Genomic DNA, 19382 nt, shown 5'->3' on the forward strand with positions numbered 1-19382 from the left:
TCTCCTGAATCTGGAATGCGGGCTCCTCTTGGGAGAGGACAAATCATGATAATAGATGAGGGTATTTATCCAGAGAAGATGTGTAGTGCTCACCCAGAGAGATTACAGGATGTGGTTCTGGTCCTCAAGCATTTATTTAGGTTTATGTAAAACCAGTGACTTCTCCACGGTTCTGTAAATGCACTGTGGTCCTCCTTATAGGCTCAGCAACATCACAGGGAAAAGGGAATTCCACAGATTAAAGTTCTTACTACCTCTTAACCTTTAAATGACTTTAGAATTGATTCTACATAGAACACAGGATAAGGGTTTCAGAACTTTCCACAATATGGACCCCACCATTTTTGACTCCTTGTTCAGTTTCACTTCAACTCAAGTGATTTATTTACTGTGCATGACTGAGCCTTTCTAATCTGATGAAGTGCCCTCTTTCTCCCCATGCCCACCAAAATCCTACCCATCTTTTAAGCCTTCTCTGACATACAGCTAGATGTGGTCATTTCTTTCTGTTACAGCATTTGTTGGACAGTTTTCTAAAGCACTTTACAGATTCTAGTAGTTCTAGATACTCTGTCTTTTTAAAAGAAATATTGGCATATCAGATGTACAGAGCTGGTTCTAGCAATGCTTTTCAAACTAGATTGCAACCCATTGGTGAGTTGTGAAATCAATTTAGTGGATCATGGTCAGCAGTTAAAAAATAAAAATGAAATAGGATAGAATATTTCAGAGAGCCTGCCCACAGGAAGGCTAAATATTGTTTTCTGAAACTTTAAGTTAGATGTGCGTGTACATGTGCATGTATTGCATCTCAGTGTCAAGTGTATTTCTTTTCTTGTGAGGAAGATTGGCCCTGAGCTAACATCTGTGCCTATCTTCCTGTATTTTTTTTTATTTTTTGTTTTTTGTTTTTCCTTTTTCTCCCCAAAGCCCCTCAGTACATAGTTGTATATATTTTTTTAGTTGTGGGTCCTTCTAGTTATGGCATGTGGGATACCACCTCAGCATGGCTCGATGAGTGGTGCCGTGTCCGCTCCCAGGATCCGAACCAGGGAAACCCTGGGCCACTGAAGCAGAGCATGAGGACTTAACCAATCGGCCACGAGGGCAGCCCCCTTTCCTGTATTTTTTATGTGGGATGCCACCACAGTGTGGCTTGATAAGTGGTGCTAGGTCTACTTCCAGGATCTGAACCTGTGAACCCGGGCTGCCAAAGCAGAGCGCGTGAACTTAACGACGACACCACTGGGCCAGCCCCGTAAAGTATATTTCTTGCTGGAGTTGTCAGAAAGTTTGAGAGTCACTAGATTACAGGATAGATATGCTGGGATTTTAGTAGAGTTTTACTGAAGAACAAATTGACTACTTTGAACTGTGCTGGTGACTGCCAGAGTCATTTCAGAAAAAATTGTTTCCCATCCTCTTGTATAAAATTCAGTGTTTACTTAGTCTAGATAATTTCAAAAGAAAGTCAATAACTCTGGCCATTAAAATGCCTTAGGAATGTGTAGGGACCTGTAGAGTAGGCCTTCTTTCTAAGGTTTCCTGAAGATAGGTTAGTGTTTAACAAGAAATGAGGAGGACTGTGGGACGCTTACTTTTTTCTGAATGGTAAGAGGGATGGCATTGGGAGAGCTCATACCTGCTGAGAAGTACCTTCACACTTTGAGCTGTGGTGTTTCTCTATCTCTCCAAAATAGATCTCTTTGGGGAAACAGGCCACACAAAACATGAATCTGGTGACGTTTTATTTATTTGAAGCAAATTTTTTTTAGACGAAGAAGGGTTTTTAAAAATTCCTTTTAAAATTAAATATTGAGTAGATAATAAATAGTCATTATAAAAAATAGTGGGGCATAAAGAATGGCAATGTCATGAACACTTGTATTCCCACCACCCAGCTTTGGAAAAAGAACAAGTGTCCTGTGCGGCCCTCCTTGATCCTATTCTTTCCCATTCCCTCTTAGAGGTAACCACTCTCCTCATTGCCTGCTATGCTTTTTAATGTGATCCCTGAAAAATATATTGTTCTGATTTTAAATTTTATATAAATGTAATCATATGTATTCTGTGATTTGCTTATTTTTCGGCTCAACATTATATTCCTGAGATTATCCACATTTGCCTATAGCAATGACGGACTTGTTTAGATGAAGATTTTCCTAGTTTCTTTGAATTGCCCTATCTTTGTATTTCTCCTTAAATTAGGTTTTTAATATCCTGAGGCAGTATTGGTGGCAGTCCTTTACCACCATCCCCATCTCTTTATTCTCTTTTCCTCACTAGTCCTTTCCTGGCTTTATTTCCTTCTTATCTGCCTTTGCCTGAGGCTGTACCCAGATGCACCTGTGAGGCTCTTGGGGCCCTGTTGGAATCACTGTGGACTGCTGAACTTTCCAAATAGCTTTATAAATTTATGTATTAGTTTTTTTATTGCAGTAACATTGGATTATAACGTTATATAACTTTCAGGTGTACATTGTAATATGTTTCGAATTCTGTGTAGATTACATCGTGTTCACCACCCAAAAGCTAATTATAATCCATCATCACACACGATGTATTACAGTTTTTGATGTTATATGTGGAATGTAAAACCAAATAACTCTTGCTGGAAAGATTAAAATATCGATTAACAAATATTTTCAGTGGCTTTGACATTTTTATCCATTTCTTGATTTCTTTTTTCATTTGTTTTCTTATCTTTTAAAAATCGTTTTCTCTATATTCTTGGGCATTATGATGTGAATAGATTTTTGATGATCAGACCTGTCCACAAGACGTGAGCTGACAAGGTTGCTTTCCTATACTAAAACTAAGGAGCTGATTGACACCATGAGGATTTTCTGTGGGCGGGCCAATCCGACCACGGGATCCGTGGAGTGGCTGGAGGAGGATGAGCACTATGATTACCACCAGGAGATTGCAAGGTAACAAGGGTTTGTTCACAGTTGGCTGCAGTTGGGTGGGGCACTTGATGTCAAAGCAAATGCCTTGGAAACCAATCTTGCCGGAGTCCCGCCCCAGCTGAGTCCAGGTTCCTGAGGGATGGACGGCGTCGGCACAATGAGGGGAAAATAAAGAGGACGTGAGACTTGGGTTGGTGTTAGCAAGTCCAACTTTACTGTGCACAAGTGTCGTTTTTATATTTTTCAGGATTAGTACAGAAATAGCTCTACAAATATTCTCAGAGAGATAAGGAAGTAAAAAACGAGCACAAGAATATTTATTAGCATTCTATTCTATAGAGCATAAGGTTAATGGTAGTCTTCTCCGCAATTAACTAGTGTTTGTTGTCTTTAAGCTAAAAGAGATAGGTACCTAGGCATCTGTTGTAATTCATGGTAAAGTTAAGTCAAAGAGAGAAGGTTCAGGCCTCCAGACAGGACAGCAGTCCGTCTGGTTACATCCTGGTGGAGCCATCCCTGCCTCCCTCAATCATTTACGCCATTAGTGTAGATGGTTAATGGGAACAAAAGGCAACTCCAGGGTATCTTATCCCCAGGGCTATCTGCATTCTCAGCGGGCAGTTAAACATCTTTACATTTTTGCGCCCTTTAGGAGGTGAAAGCATTCCTTTGTCTTTTAGATTGTAGAGCTATCAGTCCCTTAAGCACACTGCTGGAGAAAGTATCATTTTGTTAAGTAAAGGGCTGAAAAGCTAAGCTAAACTATATATCTTCAAGAGTAAAAAACAGAAATAAGTATAGACATAACCTTGATAGAAAGCATGCATATAATTCAGAAAATATAAGGGGTGTTGGTCGGCCATACTTCACCAAGGGGCATCCCTGCACCCCTCGGCCCTTCTACTCATCAATTATTTATTATTTATTGCTTTTAGGAGAAAACCTCTGTAACATTTTAACAGAAAGCAGAAGGTCAAGAATAATATACAGATACTTCTTGATCATCCAATTAACCAGCAAACTTAGAAGGACGATGCATATATATATTTAGACAAAGAACTGGAGGAAGAAGGAAGCATTAACCAGATGGAGGCCATAAACCTAATTCGACATCTTATCTGGGCAGGATTCCTTTCTGCTTGTCTCAAAAGGGACTGTGCTCCTCCATTAATTAACTGAAAAATATCTTGAAAGTTACCTGCAGGTGGTCACATTCTCTTACTATATCTAATTTTCCCGGGAGGTAGTGCCTCCCAAGCAGCCACCCAAAGGAGTGAAAACTAGATGTTAAGAAAGGAAAAGGAATGAAGGGCAAATTAGAAGAGGCACAGGTTTCAGAACTATGTGAGGGGCCGGCTGGTTATTCTTCACCAAGGGGCGACCCTGCACCCCTCGGCGTTAATCGGCTGGACCCTGTCAAACAGCCAATAAAATGATGTAGCCACGGCTCCCGGCACAATCTGGGTGTGGAATAGGCTGTTACCTAATGCTTCTGATCAGGACAGGTGATGGTCACAAGCAGGTCTGCTTAACCAGGTAGGTTTGTCTGGGACTTAAGCAAAGTCATGCCTGTGTAGCAAGTCAGACGTTGTATAGCAGCCTTACCAGAGGATCTGTCTAGTGGAGCAAAGAGGACCCACAGTTCAGTAGTAGTAATTTAATCATTTACTTGTGTCGCTGAAATGGTGACACATTCATCATATGGTTAAATTCTGTTGAATGGAAAAAGTGAAAAATGCATTTTTTTCTTGGAAGGGATGTTGAAAAGTATGTGAGTGAATTACTGTTATTTAGCAATCATTAAGTGCATATGACATGCCAGCACTATGCGAGGGCTGTGAATACCAAAATGAAGAAGATAGGGTTCCCATCCTCAAGCAACGTGCAGTTTTGTGGAAGAGACAGACATATAAAAAAGTATGACGCAGATTTCCCAAATCTAAAAGGAGGGAAATTGCTTTCTGAGCATCAGGGATTACACGTAAACTTCCTGATGGGCCAGTTTGGGAAGTGGTTAGCAGTTCAGTGTAGCTGGAGTGTGGTACAAAAGTAGTGCTGTGGTGAGAGAGGATACTGAAGAGGGGTTGTTGCGAATGGTGGTAGCAGAATGCAGGAAGAGGAACATGAGTAGGAGCCTGGGCTCTGCCACTTCTTAACTCTGTGACGTTGGGCAAGCTATTAACTCCTCTGAGCCTCAGTATAGTAGTATACATCTCATTACATCAGACCCTTATTTTAGGGTTGTTTGATGATTGAATGAAATATAAGGTCTCAAAAATAGTACTTTCTAAAGATTTTGGACATGATTTTCTGAGTGATTGAGATGTTAAACGGGAGAAAAAAGATTAGGTTGCATTTTGAAACACTCACTGAGAGCAGTGTGGAAAGTGGGTGGGAGGGATCAGAGACCCTTTGGGTGGATATTGCAACCTCAAAGCCGAGGCATTAGAGGTGGGGAGAGGAGGAGACAGTTTTGAGGGAGCTTGAGTTTAGTAACTCATTGGATGCAGTGATGGAAGGAGAGAGAAAATTCAAGAAGCACCAAGATTTCTGGTTAGAGTGAGTAGGTAGATGGACCTGTTGTTTCCTGAGATGGAGAACACAGGAGCAGTGGGTGTAGTTTGGGAGGGAAAGGTGGTGGAGATTAGGTATTGGGGTTTGGACATCCAGATAGAGATACCAATGGGCAGAAGAATGGGAATCTGGAGATTTGCAGTTGGTAGTGAGAGTTGAAACTGGGAGAGGTGGTAGGCTCTCAGAGAGGGTGTGGAATGAGAAAGGTGAATGGCTGAAGAAGGAATCCTGGAATGGCTGTAGAGGCAGAAGAACCAGGAAGGAATGGCCAGAGAGTAGAAAAGAGGAGAGCATTTCAGGAAGAGGGAGTGTCCAGCAGCATCAGAGAAATCCTTTATGTTAGCAGTGGGAGTGAGCTGGTGGTGCTTATGAGGAGTGATGTCAGTGGAGTGGCAGGGAGAGTGGGTGATGAGGCAGAGAAGATGGGGAGTGAAAATGCCTCTTAAAAAGTGGAGAAAGGTAGAAAGGGTCAGATTTCAACTAAACATTCATAGGTGAGTTCAGATGTAAAAACCTTGGTATGCCATAAAAGAACCCTATTCTTTTAGTGCAGTGCTCCTCAAAGTGTGGAGTATAGAATGCCTGTGTCACAGTTGCCTGGAGCATCAGTTCGAGTACAGATTTCCAGACTCCAGCCTGACCTTCTGCATCAGAGTCTCTTTCTGTGTATCCTGGGAATCTGCATTTAAAATAAGCTCTCCAGGGATTTTGATGTTGACCTGAAGCTGTATATGTGATGTGTAACATGATCAGTTTGCTAGTGCCGTGGAATTACTGTGACAGGGCTAACTACCTGAGCATTTTTAGGTCTGAGGTTCTTTGCTGAAATAAACGTGTCTCTGAGATGTTTTCTGCAGTACTAGAGAATGACAGTTTATAACTCTATTAAAATAGTTTAAAATGGGCCTGGATGTTTCTTCCATCTGATTTAGAAATGCATTTATATATGTGAATACTCATATGTTGATGTATATATCATTATTGGCAGAGGTTTCTGACCTGTCTTTTTGGATTTTTTTAGATCATCCTATGCTGATATGCTGCATGACAAAGACAGAGTAAGTATAAAAGGAAACCATTATCGGTCAAAATCAAAAACCATGACAACAGCCAGTGTTGATGAGGATATGGAGCAACTAGAACTCTCATACATGGCTGTGAGGGTAAACTGTTTAATCGACTTTGAAACTCATGGTGGTATCTCCTATAGATAGACATATGCATACTCTAGGACCCAACAATGCCACTCTTAGGTACATCCCCAACAGAGATGTGTTCATATGTTTGCCAGCAGACTTGCACAAGATGTTCAGAGCAGCATCTTTTGGCATATCCTCAAATTGGAAACAACTCACTGGGCATCAGCGGTGGAGTGGATAAATGGGTTATGTTTAAAAAAAAAAGAAAATGAAACCATTATCTTGATGTGTTTTGAAACCTTCCACTGCAAGAAGGTTAAAAACTCCCACTGGAGGTGTGATGCTAGAATGATGTGGAGGGGCAGTATGGCTAGTGACTGGGAAATCAGTTGGGAGATTGAGTCCTTCCTCTGGCTCTGCTTTCGACCTGAGTGTGACTTTGGAGAAAACATGGGACCTCTGCAGACCTCGTTTATTAGGATTTAAAATGAGTGGGATATACTAGCTAATGTCCATGATCTCCTCTAGGTAAAACTTCTCTAATTACATGATATTTCACCTTCTGTTGTCAGTTTGTAATTTTAGAATAAAATCTCTAGAAGTCACTGCAGACTGTATTTTGTAAAGCACATTTGGCTTTTGAGGAAGATTAACCCTGAGCTAACTGCTGCCAATCCTCCTCTTTTTGCTGAGGAAGACTGGCCCTGAGCTAACATCCGTGCCCATCTTCCTCTACTTTCTATGTGGGGTGCCTGCCACGGCATGGCATGCCATGCGGTGCCATGTCTGCACCCGGGATCTGAACTGGTGAACCCCGGGCCGCCAAAGCAGAACATGCACGCTTAACTGCTGAGCTACCGGGCTGGCCCCTAAAAAACTTTTTCTTGTGACATATAACGCAAAGGAGTCTAGAATGTATATGTACAGTTTAAAGAATAATAATAAAGGAAATGCTCGTAGACACACCACTCAGCTTAGGAAATACAACGTTACTGTTACTCAGAATTCCCGTGTGTGCTCCTGATTGCATTCCTTTGCTTCCCCCAGAAGTTCCACTGTCTTGAATTTTGTATCAATCACTCCCTTGCTTTTCTTTATAGTTTTACCACCTACTATGTATCCTTAAAAAGTAAATTCTTAGTTTTGCTTGTTTTTGAACTTTATATAATGGCATCTTACTGTGTTTATTCTTTGCGACTTGCCTTTTTCCTCAGCATTGTTCTTGAGATTCATCCATTTGCGTGTAGTTATTACAGTTCATTTATTTTCACTGCTCTGTGGATTCCATTGTGTAAGTATATCATTACTTACCCATTCTTCTCTTGATAGACTTTGGGGTTGTTTCTAGCTTTTTGCTTTTGTAAGTAGTGCTGTTGGAACATTCCAGTACCTGAACTCTGATGCATATGCACACTTTTCTATAGGCTGTGTATATTTAGGAATGGAATTGCTGGCCATTAGGTGTGTTCAGCTCTACAGATAATGCCAAATTCTTTTCCAAACTGTTCGTGCCAGTTTACATTCTTATCACCTGTGTATGATAGTTCTTGGTCCACATCTTCACCAGTATTTGATATTAACCAATTTTTGAATTTTTGACAATCTGGTAGGTTTAAACTAGTCTCAATTTGCATTTCCCTGATTGCTGCTGAGTATGAGCTGTTGTCATTTGTTTCCTCTTTTATAACTTTTAGTGATTTATAGCAATTTTTTATATATTCTGGATATCAGTCATTTGTCAGTTGTATGTATTGCAGGTGATCTCTCTTAGCTTATGGGTTGTTTTTTCATCTGATAAACCCAAGTTCTTAAATTTAATGTCCAATTTATCTTATATTTCCTTTATTGGTTGGTGCTTTTTGTCTCGTTTTAGAAATCCTTTCCTTTGCCAAAGTTTTAAAGGCTGTTGCTGATGTGTAAAATTTCACTTGGTATTTATTGATTGATTTGGAATCCTGTAATCTTTCTAAGTTCTGTTGTTCTAATAATTCTCTGCAGGTGTTTCACGTTTTTTTTAGAGACATTCATCTCATCTGTGAATAATAACAATTTTCTTTCTTTCTAGACCTTATTGCATCTTTTCTTGCTCTAGTGTGTTGGTTAGAACCTACAATACAATGTTATCTTCTTAGTCTGAATTTTTAAAATTTATTTCCTAAAAGTTCATAAAATCCTTGAATCTCTCTGATATCTGTAGTACACATACTGATACCCTGCCCCTTTTATCTCCTTCATCCCCACTGTTACTTGTACTTCTTTCTCTCCCTCTACCTTTTTTTTAGACTAGTCTTACCACAGGTTGATTTTATTAGTCTTTTGAAATAAGTGACTTTTATCCTTGTCGATCTTCTCTGTTTTAAGTGTTTCCTAATTCATTAATTTTAGTTCTTTATTATTTTTGTCCACTTATTTGGAATTTACATTGCAGTTCTCTTTCTAATTTTTTGAGGCGGATACTTACCTCATCTTTTGTCTTTTCTAATACATTTCTCTCCAAATATGGCTTTAGCCATTCCATGAGTTTTGATACAGCATTTTATTTTATTTTTTAAAGATTTTATTTTTCCTTTTTCTCCCCAAAGCCCCCCAGTACATAGTTGTGCATTTTTAGTTGTGGGTCCTTCTAGTTGTGGCATGTGGGACGCTGCCTCAGCATGGCCTGATGAGCAGTGCCATGTCCACACCCAGGATTCAAACTGGAGAAACACTGGGCCACTGAAGTGGAGCTTGCAGACTTAACCACTCGGCCGTAGGGCCGGCCTCAACATTTTGTTTTATTTATTTGTTTTTTTGCTGAGTAAGATTTGCCCTGGGCTAACATCTGTTGCCAGTCTTCCTCTTTTTTCGTTTTGTATGTGAGTCACTGCCACAGCGTAGCCACTGATGACTGGTGTAGGTCTGTGCTCAGAAACTGAACCCAGGCCACCGAAGCAGAGTGTGCTGAACTTAACCACTAGGCCGCCAGGGCTGGCCCTGATATATAATTTTAGATTTTTTTTTAATGTTTATTTTTCTCCCCAAAGGCCCCCAGTACATAGTTGTGTATTTTCTTATTTGTGGGTCCTTCCAGTTGTGGCATATGGGATGCTGCCTCAGCATGGCTTGGTGAACAGTGCCCTCTCTGTGGCAAGGATTCGAACTGGCGGAACCCTGGGCCACCAAAGCAGAACGTGTGAACTTAACCACTCGGCCACAGGGCTGGCCCCTGATAGATAATTAAAAAAAAAATTTATTCAGTTCTAAATATTTTCTAATTCCCCTTTGATTTAGTCTTTTACCTGTGAGTTTAGAATTTCTTAATGTTCAAAAATCTTTTTTTTTTTTAAGTTATATTTTTGTTATTAAGATTTCTAACTTGGGGGCCAGCCTGGTGGTGCAGTGGTTAAGTTTGCACATTCCGCTTTGGTGGCCCGGGGTTCGCTGGTTTGGATTCTGGGTGCGGACCTACACATGGCTTATCAAGCCATGCTGTGGCAGGTGTCCCACATATAAAGTAGAGTAAGATGGGCATGAATGTTAGATCAGGGCCAATCTTCCTCAGCAAAAAAAAAAGAGGAGGGTTGGTGGCAGATGTTAGCTCAGTGCTAATCTTCCTCAAAAAAAAAAAAAAAAAGAAAGATTTCTAACTTGATTGCACTGTGGTCAGAGAATATTGTCCTTTTGATACCAGTCCTGTATTACTTATCTTCTGTTGCAAAATAGATTATCCAAAAATTTAATGGCTTAAAACATTTAATATGTCAGAGTTTCTGTGGGTCAGAAATCTGGGCTCAGCTTAGCTGGATCCCCTGGCTCTGGGTCTCCCACACGTTGTGATCAAGGTGTCAGCTGGGGTCCAGCCCGGTGGTGCGGCAGTTAAGTTCGCACGTTCTGCTTCGGCAGCCCAGGGTTCGTCGGTTTGGAGCCTGGGTGTGGACATGGCACCGCTTGTCAGGCCATGCTGTGGCAGGCGTCCCACATATAAAATAGAGGAAGATGGGCATGGATGTTAGCTGAGGGCCAGTCTTGCTCAGCAAAAAGAGGAGGATTGGTGGCAGATGTTAGCTCAGGGCTAATCTTTCTCAAAAAAAAAAAAAAAAAGGTGTCAGCTGGTAGGGTAGTCAACTTAAGGCTCAACTAGAGTGGATCCATTTTCAGGTATATGGCTTCTTAGTATTCCTTACTAACTTGCCAGGTCATAAGTTCATTTAAAAAGATTTATAAATGTTGTTTCTATGACTTTTAGTTATTTTCAGCAGAGGATCGAGGCACTTATTCAGCCAAACCGTTACAGATGGAAGCTGTATCCGTTTGAGTTACTCAAGACCTGAACCAAAAACCTTCACAATACAAAGAAATTATTTCCTGAGGGGTAAAATATATTTTAGACAAGGATTGTATGACGTGGCGTCCAGTAAGGAGACCAAAAGCCACATTCCATATGTCAGCAGAGGGAGTTGGTTACACAGGTGTGGGAGGACTGGGCAGCAAATGGAAGCACCGAGGTAACCCAGTGGTAGTAACTACAGGAAGCAGTTACCTTGCCCAGGGCTGAGGAAACAAAGGGAGAAGATGGGGTTTCCAGGACCTAGAAGTGTGGAGGAAAGGCTCTTTGGAGCTGGTGCTTAGCTCTCTGAGGGGGATCGCTGCTCAAGTGCTGTGCTACTTCTGAGGGGCCAGGGGCTGGTTAGGGGAGTGGTGGGAGAAGCTGGGGTCCCGAACTAGCTGCTGCTCATGGGAGGACACTGATGAGAGCAGTAGCCATGCAGGAAGGAACAAGCTTTCTCACTCCTCTTACCTTCCAGTCGCCCTCTGGCTTCCCCATTGTCTGTACCTAACAGCTAGAAAAAAGGAGAGTGTGGTTTGCGGAGCTCCAGTCCCAGCATCTCTAGGCCAAGTATAGAAGAATGGGTGTGGAGGGGAGAGACAGTTGCTTAAAAGAGGACAGGAGGCTGATTCAGTGCTCTTGGAGTCTCATAAGGCCTGCCTGACTCAGCCAGCCACTGCTGTTCTTCGAGGGGCCAGAGAGGCTGCTGCTGACCGTGACTCTAGAACCGCACCAAGTGCCTTTCTACTTTTTATCGTAACTGATATGAAATGACAGCTATTTCTCCCTTTCTCTTAGAATATGAAATATTACCAGGGTATCCAGGCTGCTGTGAGCAGGGTGAAGGACAGAGGACAGAAGGCCTTGGTTCTCGACATTGGCACCGGCACAGGACTCTTGTCGATGATGGCAGTCACAGCAGGTGCCGACTTCTGCTATGCCATTGAGGTGAGGCACACTCTTCAGGTGCGTGTCCTGCATCTTGTGTGGGAAGTCCCCTATGTCCCTTGCACTTTGCCTATCGGTTTGTTCACAGACATTCTTAGAGTCTCACTCCGTGCCAAGCACAGGACTGTGTTGTGAGGATATACAGCTGAGTCACACACAGTTCTTTCCTGCAGGAGCTTGTTTTCTCCTCTGAAGAGAGTGGTTCTCAGCTTTGGCTGCATGTCAGAATCACTGAGGAGCTTTAAGAAATACTGATACCCAGGCCCCCCCATATTGGTTTAATTACTCTGGGATGTGGCCTGGGCATTGGGATATGGGAATGTCCAGCATGGTTGAGATCCGCCACCTTAAATGTCCCTGCAGAGCCAGCTATCTTGTTACATTTACCAATAGTTTGACAGTGTCATTTTTTTCTTTTAATAAAACATTAAATGTTATTTTTCTGATAATGTAAATAATACATATAATTATAGGAAATTTTGTAAGTGTAAAATAAAAATAGTGTGTTAACCCAAAGTTAACCATTCTTAAAATTTTGGTGCATATTCTTCCAAGTGTTTGGCGAGGGAGACATGTATTTAAACACTTAACCCTACAAAGTTTGGTTCAAATGGTGATTGAGTTGCAAATAACAGAGTCCCAAAATAACAGTGGCTTACACAGGGTAGAAGTTGTTTGCTGTCTCACATGAAGTCTGGAGGTCAGCATGCCAGGGTGTGCTACCCACACTCCTTGCAGCGCCCCACCCCGCCATCCCTACAGTGCGTAGGATTTGGAATGGTGGGCATTTTAGGTTGAGGGAATATTGTGGTGTATTTGGGGAACAGTGTCATCCACAATTGTGGCAAAGGGTGTCCTGGTAGAAAAACCCAGAAAGGTAGATTGTAGCTAGGCTGTGGAGGACCTGAGTGCCACAGTAAAGACTTTTAACTCTAATTTTTTTTTTTCTGAGAAAGAGTCACTCTGAGCTAACATCTGTTGCCAATCTTCCTTTCTTTTTGCTTGAGGAAGGTTAGCCTGGGTTAACATCCGTGCCAGTCTTCCTCTATTTTGTATGTGGATCACTGCACATCATGGCTGACGTGTGGTGTAGGTCCATGCCCAGGATCTGAATCCACGAACCCCAGCCACTGAAGCAGAGCATGCAAAACTTAACACTACGCCACGGGGCTAGCTGCTAACTCTAATTAATTTTTGAGTTAGATTTTTTTAACCCGAAATAAGACTAATGGGCTTCAGATCTCCATGAAAATCCTGAGAGTGGTATATATGTCTGTGTGTATGTATGTGTGTGTATGTGACTCTGTACACTTGTCTCATGATTTTATAAAAAGGATTAAGAGCCATTTCTTTGCCTTTAGAGAGTTATCAAGGTTTTTGAGCAGATGCAAAGAAATCTGTGTTTTAGGATGGTTGCCTTGATAGCCTGAAGTATATTTTATTATCCTTACTTTACAAATGAAGAAATTAAGACCCAGGGAGGTTTTTAAAGACTTGAGTCCCACAGTGTGTGTGTGAGAGAGAGAGTGAGTGTGAGTGAGAGAGAGTTAATTTTCTGTGGAGGGTTTCTGAGGGGACAGCAAGGCCATTGACTGGTAAGTGTCAGAGGAAGACACTTCCTTTGTGGGAAAGATAATGCGTTTCATGTTGGATGTGTTAAGTTTGGGAGAGGCATGTTCTGGAGCATGGGCCAGTGTGTGTGTGGACCATAATTAAAAATATAGGGTGAGAACATCTTATTTTTGATGCAATTGGGAGGACCGTGCTATTAGGTTTTTCTGTATTCCCATCTTACTTACCTAGATGTTTAATTCTCTCTTGCTGCTCTGGTCTATGACTCTGACACGACCTCCATTTAGCTCTTGACAGCTTATGGTGGCATCATTTTTGCTTCAGTGACCACCTATTTGAATCTCTAGCCTGTCTGTGGACTGCTTTTATGGTTTTCAGCTCTGCTTGAGCTGTGTGGCAACAAGAAAGACAGGTCCAGAAGAATGAGTGAGATAGAACGTGCTGGCTCCTAGAAATAGAAGTCCGAACCCTTAGAGAGTCGCAAATACAAGTGGATTTGAAACTCACTTGCTAAAGATGTAGCAGGTGAAGCTGGCCGTGTAGGAAATTGTCCAAGGAGAGAGAGTAGAGTGAGAAGAGCAAACCTTGGAACATGCCTGCGTTAGGGAGCTGAGAGAAGAGTGGCCAGTAAAGTCAAGTTCAGACAAACATAAAGAGACACTAGAGGGCAGAGGTGGAAGCCAAGTGGGGGCCGATTACATGGAAATAGTGGGAAAGAGGGAGCGGTCAACAGGTGTGGATGTTATGGAGCAGCACTGTCCAATAGAACTTTCTGTGATGATGAACATCTTCTACAGCTGTGCTGGCCACTAGGATGTTCCCTAGCTGCATGTGGCCATCGAGCGCTTGAAATGTGACGAGTATGACTGAGGGACTGAAGGTTTTATTTTATTCAACTTTAATCAATTTAGATATAGCTATGTGTGGCCACTGTATTAGCACAGGTGTAGAAGTTGAGCAAGACGAGAACTAAGAGAAAGCTGTTGGGTTGGCAGCTAGGCGACCTCCTTCAGGTGATGTTTCAGGAGAGAGTAGGGTTGAGGAGTGGATGGAATATAAGAAATTTCAGGAGCCGACCCCGTGGCTGAGTGGTTAAGTTTACATGCTCCGCTTCAGCGGCCCAGGGTTTCGCTGGTTCGAATCCTGGGCGTGGACATGATACTGCTCATCAGGCCATGCTGAGGTGGTGTACCACATGCTACAACTAGAAGGACCCACAACTAAAATATGCAACTATGTACTGGGGGGATTTGGGGAGAAAAAGCAGGGAAAAAAAAAAAAGATTGGCAACAGTTGTTAGCTCAGGTGCCAATCTTAAAAAAAAAAAAAAGAAATTTCAGACACTGACTGTACACTTCTCTTTTAGTCCACTTGAAAAGGAAGAAGTAGGGGCTGGCCTGGTGGCGCAGCAGTTAAGCGTGCATGTTTGGCTTCAGTGGCCCCGGGTTCGCCGGTTCAGATCGTGGGTGTGGTCATGGCACCACGTGGCAAGCCATGCTGTGGTAGGCGTCCCACATATAAAGTAGAGGAAGATGGGCATGGATGTTAGCTCAGGGCCAGTCTTCCTCAGCAAAAAGAGGAGGATTGGCAGCAGTTAGCTCAGGGCTAATCTTCCTCAAAAAAAAAAAAAAAAAAAGAAAAGGAAGGAGTATTTGAGGAAGGTGTAATGGTTGCAGTGATTTCTACAGAAATGCCTTGAAAACAAAGCGTGGTCCTGGCTTCCTCACCTCCTTCCTCCTTTTTAAGAACAGGAAGAACTTACCCAGGAGTCTCTAGCAAACCTCTCCTTGGATATCGTTGGTCAGAATAAGGTTAAATCCCATTTAATTTACCTCATCGACCTGGCAAGCGAGATTCAGTTACCCTTAGACCAGACAGGTGCACCACTCGAAAGGTCAGTTCCCCAAATTGATTTGAGGGGCGAGGGAGGACACAAATGATGTTGGGATCAGCTTCAGGGTCCATTTCAGATATGTTTTGGGTGAGATCTTGAGTTCTTGCTGGATGGAGAGGAGGCTGTGAAGGTCAGAGCCTGAAGGGTCAGCAGAGGAGATGAGAGCTGTCAAGAGGCAGGAGGGCCGAGGGGATGGTATATGAGCTTGTGATTCTTTTTGGGTGGAGGCAAAGTGACTGGTGAGAACTGAGGGTTTGAGGCCCTCAAACTACATCTAAAAACGTGAATCCAGATACTGGAAATAATTTGAAACAAATTGTGAAGATTTTTTTTTCTAGGTGAGCACATATATATTCTCTGCAGAAGAATATAGCATTTCTCCCTTGATTATAATAAAAGAAATGTGTGTTCATGGTAGAAAATACGGAAAATGCAGAAAAGGACTTAGAAAAAATGGAAATCTTGTCATTGTGACCAGTTACTTTATCATTTTGTTGTATTTCCACTCTGTGTGGCCTCATGTGTGTCTGTATGTTTTATGCTCTAATGTGTTTGGAGCTGTGCACTCTAAATTGGACAGGCGGGAAAGTAAGAGTGGAAGGCTTATCTAGGGACATGTGAAGAGTTCAGGGAAGGCTTCTGGAGTGGGGAGGATTTGTGCTGCCCTGGAAAGTTGGGTTTGCTTTGGCAGGTTGGGGGTAGGGCAGGGAAGGCCTAGGGTTGCCTGGTGCACAATGAGGAGATCACTGTGGCTGGAGCATCATTGTGGGAGGGGAGTAAGGCTGGGGGAAGTAAGGTGGTCCATGTTATGGAGGCCTCAAATACCATAGGAAAATATAGGCTGTGTTCTGCCAGCATTGGGGATTTGGGACAGTTTTGAGCAAGAGGGTGACCTGCTCACACTTAATGTCTAATATGGTAACACTCTCACTTTCCAGATCACAGATAATGGTTTTGTGAGGCAAGTCCTCTTCCTGGCTCCCTCTGGCATGACACTGACACCTGCCGTCCTAACTAGGAAGTACAACCTCCTTGGTACCCCCTGCATCCCCACTGTAATGGAAACGCCTAGCTGCAAGTTAGGAATCTCATCCCTTTGTATTCATTTTCATGACACACATTTGAAGAATAAAGTATTTAAGTTACATAGATCTTGTTTATTTAGATCAAATCAGCCCAAAGAAGTATTTTGTATTTTTTGGTACATATACAAAGGTGCATTTTGTATATTCAGGAGGAAATTCTGTAGTGGAAGCCTCTTTTTGTTCAAATCTTAGGACCAGAATTAAGGCATGTCTTGCTAATCTTGGGTGGTAGGATGTTATTTAATTTGTTGCTCATTTTTATTTGGGTTTTTGCTCTAATTTCCAGGTTTTCAAGCCTATGGCTGATGCTGCTGTGAAGATTGTGGAGAAAAATGGCTTCAGTGATAAGATTAAGGTTATCAACAAGCATTCCACTGAGGTGACCGTAGGCCCGGGTAAGATCAACACATCCTGTGTCAAAAGCTTTACTTTCTTTTGTAGGAGAAATGGAAAAGGTTTATTCTAATTACCTCGAATAAATGTATCCAGGTAATCACAAAGAAACGGGGCCTCTCCATGTGGTGGTCGGAAGATAGGCACTTTGCTTGTCTACAAGCTAAAACAAATCAGCAGTAGTAAACCAGAACTAATGAAGAGCAACAATGGTGACACAAACAAAACCTCCTTTTGCTTTAAGCAAGTTGGAATTCTTGTGTGGCTTAGCTCTTAGAGTTTCAAGTTTTATCAGACAGAAGTGAAACTAAGTAGATAGCAGAAAGAGGTTTGCTTAGTTCTGACAGCCTGCTTCAGCATCCAGCATGAGAGATTTGCCTGTATGGCACAGTCTCTCCAGGTTTCCAGAATATGTTTTATAGTCTAGGAGTTTGAATCATTCTTCTAAAATTTCACATGCCACTGATACACAGTGGAGAGCACAGTGGAAAGATCTGTAAAAGAAGCTTCTGGGGTGAGATTACGGATATCATCACAGTTTTAAAAAATACAGTATTTTATTTTATTTATTTATTTTTTTTTGAGGAAGATTAGCCCTGAGCTAATATCCACTGCCAATCCTCCTCTTTTTGCTGAGGAAGACTGGCGCTGAGCTAACATACATGCCCATCTTCCTCTACTTTATACGTGGGACACTTACCACAGCATGGCTTGCCAAGCAGTACCTTGTCCACACCTGGGATCCAAACCAGCGAACCCTGGGCCAGCAAAGCAGAAAGTGTGCACTTAACCGCTGTGCCACCGGGCTGGCCCCAATGCAGTATTTTCGAATAAAGCATCTACCTAAAGTCAACATTTTTCTCCCTTTTAAAAAAAAAATTTTTTTTTATGGAGAATCTGAAACATGCACAAAAGGGGTTAATGTTCCATTTATTTATTTATTTATTTTTGAGTGAGGAAGATTGGCCATGAGCTAATATCTATTGCTAATCTTCCTCTTTTTGCTTGAGGAAGATTATTGCTGAGCTAACATCTGTGCCAGTCTTCCTCTGTTTCGTATGTGGGATGCCACCACAGCATGGCTTGAGAGTGGTGTGTAGGTCTGTGCCCAGGTTCTAAACCTATGAACCCTGGGCCACCAAAGCAGAGCAGTTGAACTTAACCACTCCGCCCTGGCCGGCTCCCCCTTTATATATTTTTAAAACATAACATACATGCAAAAAAAGTGCACAAATGATTATCCCATTTTTAATCAACATTGAGATATAATTTACGTAAAATAAATGCACCCAATAGAAGTGTATAGTTTCATGAGTTTTGACAAATGTAAGTGCAATCATAACTGCTACCACAATCAAGATAATAGAATATTGCTATCATGCCCACAGAAATTCTTCATGACCCTTTACAGTCAGTCCCCCCATATCACTGGCCCTAGGCACCTAGTGATCTGCTTTCTTCAGTATAGATTAAAGGACAGCTCTGATGGCCTAGTGGTTAAGTTCAGCATACTTTGCTTCAGCAGCCCGGGTTTGGTTACCAGGTGTGGACCTACACCACTTGTCTGTCAGTGGCCTTGTTGCAGTGGCTCGTGTACAAAAAGAACAAGATTTGCAACAGATGTTAGCTCAGGGTAAATCTTCCACAGCAATAAGTAAATAAATAAATAAAGTGTGTGTGTGTATACATATATAGATTAGATTTGCCTTTTCTAGAATTTTGAGTAAGCAGGATCATACAGTCTATGCTCTTTTATGCCTGCTTTCTTTGCCATACGTAGCATGATGCTTTTGAGATTCATCTATGTTGTTCTGTTTGTCAAGAGTTTATCATCTTCCATTGCTGAGCAGCACTCGTGTGTATTTCCCATGATTTATTTATCCCTTCACCTGTTGATGGACATGGATGGTTTCTTGGATAGGTGTACAGGTTCCCTGATCATTTCTTTCAGTGTCTAATCTACTGGCAAGCACACTAGTGAACTTTTCATTTCTTTTATGTATTTTTCATCTGTATAAGTTCCATTTTTCTCCCCATTGTGTTCGTGTGTTCCTTTAAGTACTTAACATATTTATATTCACTGGTTTAACATCCTTATCTTCTATTTCCACTGTCTGTGTCTTTTCTGGGTTTGTTCTCTTGACTTATTTTTATCCTGGTTCTGGATCACATTTTCCTTCTTCACATGTCTAGTAATTTTTCTTTGGATGCTGTGTAGATTGGGAATTTTGCATTGCTGAGTGCTGGATTTTGTTGTCTTTCTTTAAAAGCTTTGTCTTGGGAAAAATTAAAAAAAATTAAAAATAAAAAAAAAGTTTAAAAAGCTTTGTCTTGGGGCTGGCCCAGTGGCATAGCAGTTAAGTTCACGCGCTCCACTTCAGTGGCCCAGGGTTCACCAGTTTGGATCCCGGGTGCAGACTTACGCATCACTTATCAAGCCATGCTGTGGCAGATGTCTCATATATAAAGTGAAGGAAGATGGGCACAGATGTTAGCTCAGGGCCAATCTCCTCAGCAAAAGGAGGAGGATTGGTGGTGGATGTTGGCTCAGGGCTAATCTTC

The 19382-nt window shown here is 41.9% G+C and overlaps 1 protein-coding gene across 6 annotated transcripts in view; it reads left to right on the top strand.

Moving 5' to 3' along the window:
* PRMT7 (protein arginine methyltransferase 7) overlaps positions 1-19382 on the top strand; it is a 43782-nt gene that overhangs the window by 1296 nt on the left and 23104 nt on the right. For 3 of the 6 annotated variants that reach the window (XR_544591.2, XM_008518237.2, XM_070613742.1), the window contains exons 2-5: positions 2821-2930; positions 6505-6541; positions 11727-11876; positions 16714-16822. Coding sequence is in view for 2 of the 6 variants with exons in the window: in XM_008518237.2 (XP_008516459.2) it covers positions 2836-2930; positions 6505-6541; positions 11727-11876; positions 16714-16822 (391 nt within the window). In the remaining 4 variants the exon portion in view is untranslated. Of the gene's footprint in view, positions 1-2752; positions 2931-6504; positions 6542-11726; positions 11877-16713; positions 16823-19382 lie in introns of all 6 variants that reach the window. The other 3 variants (XR_011538486.1, XM_008518238.2, XM_070613741.1) reach the window with 1 other exon arrangement.

This window comes from Equus przewalskii, chromosome 3 (assembly GCF_037783145.1).
Source record: "Equus przewalskii isolate Varuska chromosome 3, EquPr2, whole genome shotgun sequence".
In the NCBI taxonomy this organism is placed as follows: Eukaryota; Metazoa; Chordata; class Mammalia; order Perissodactyla; family Equidae; genus Equus; species Equus przewalskii.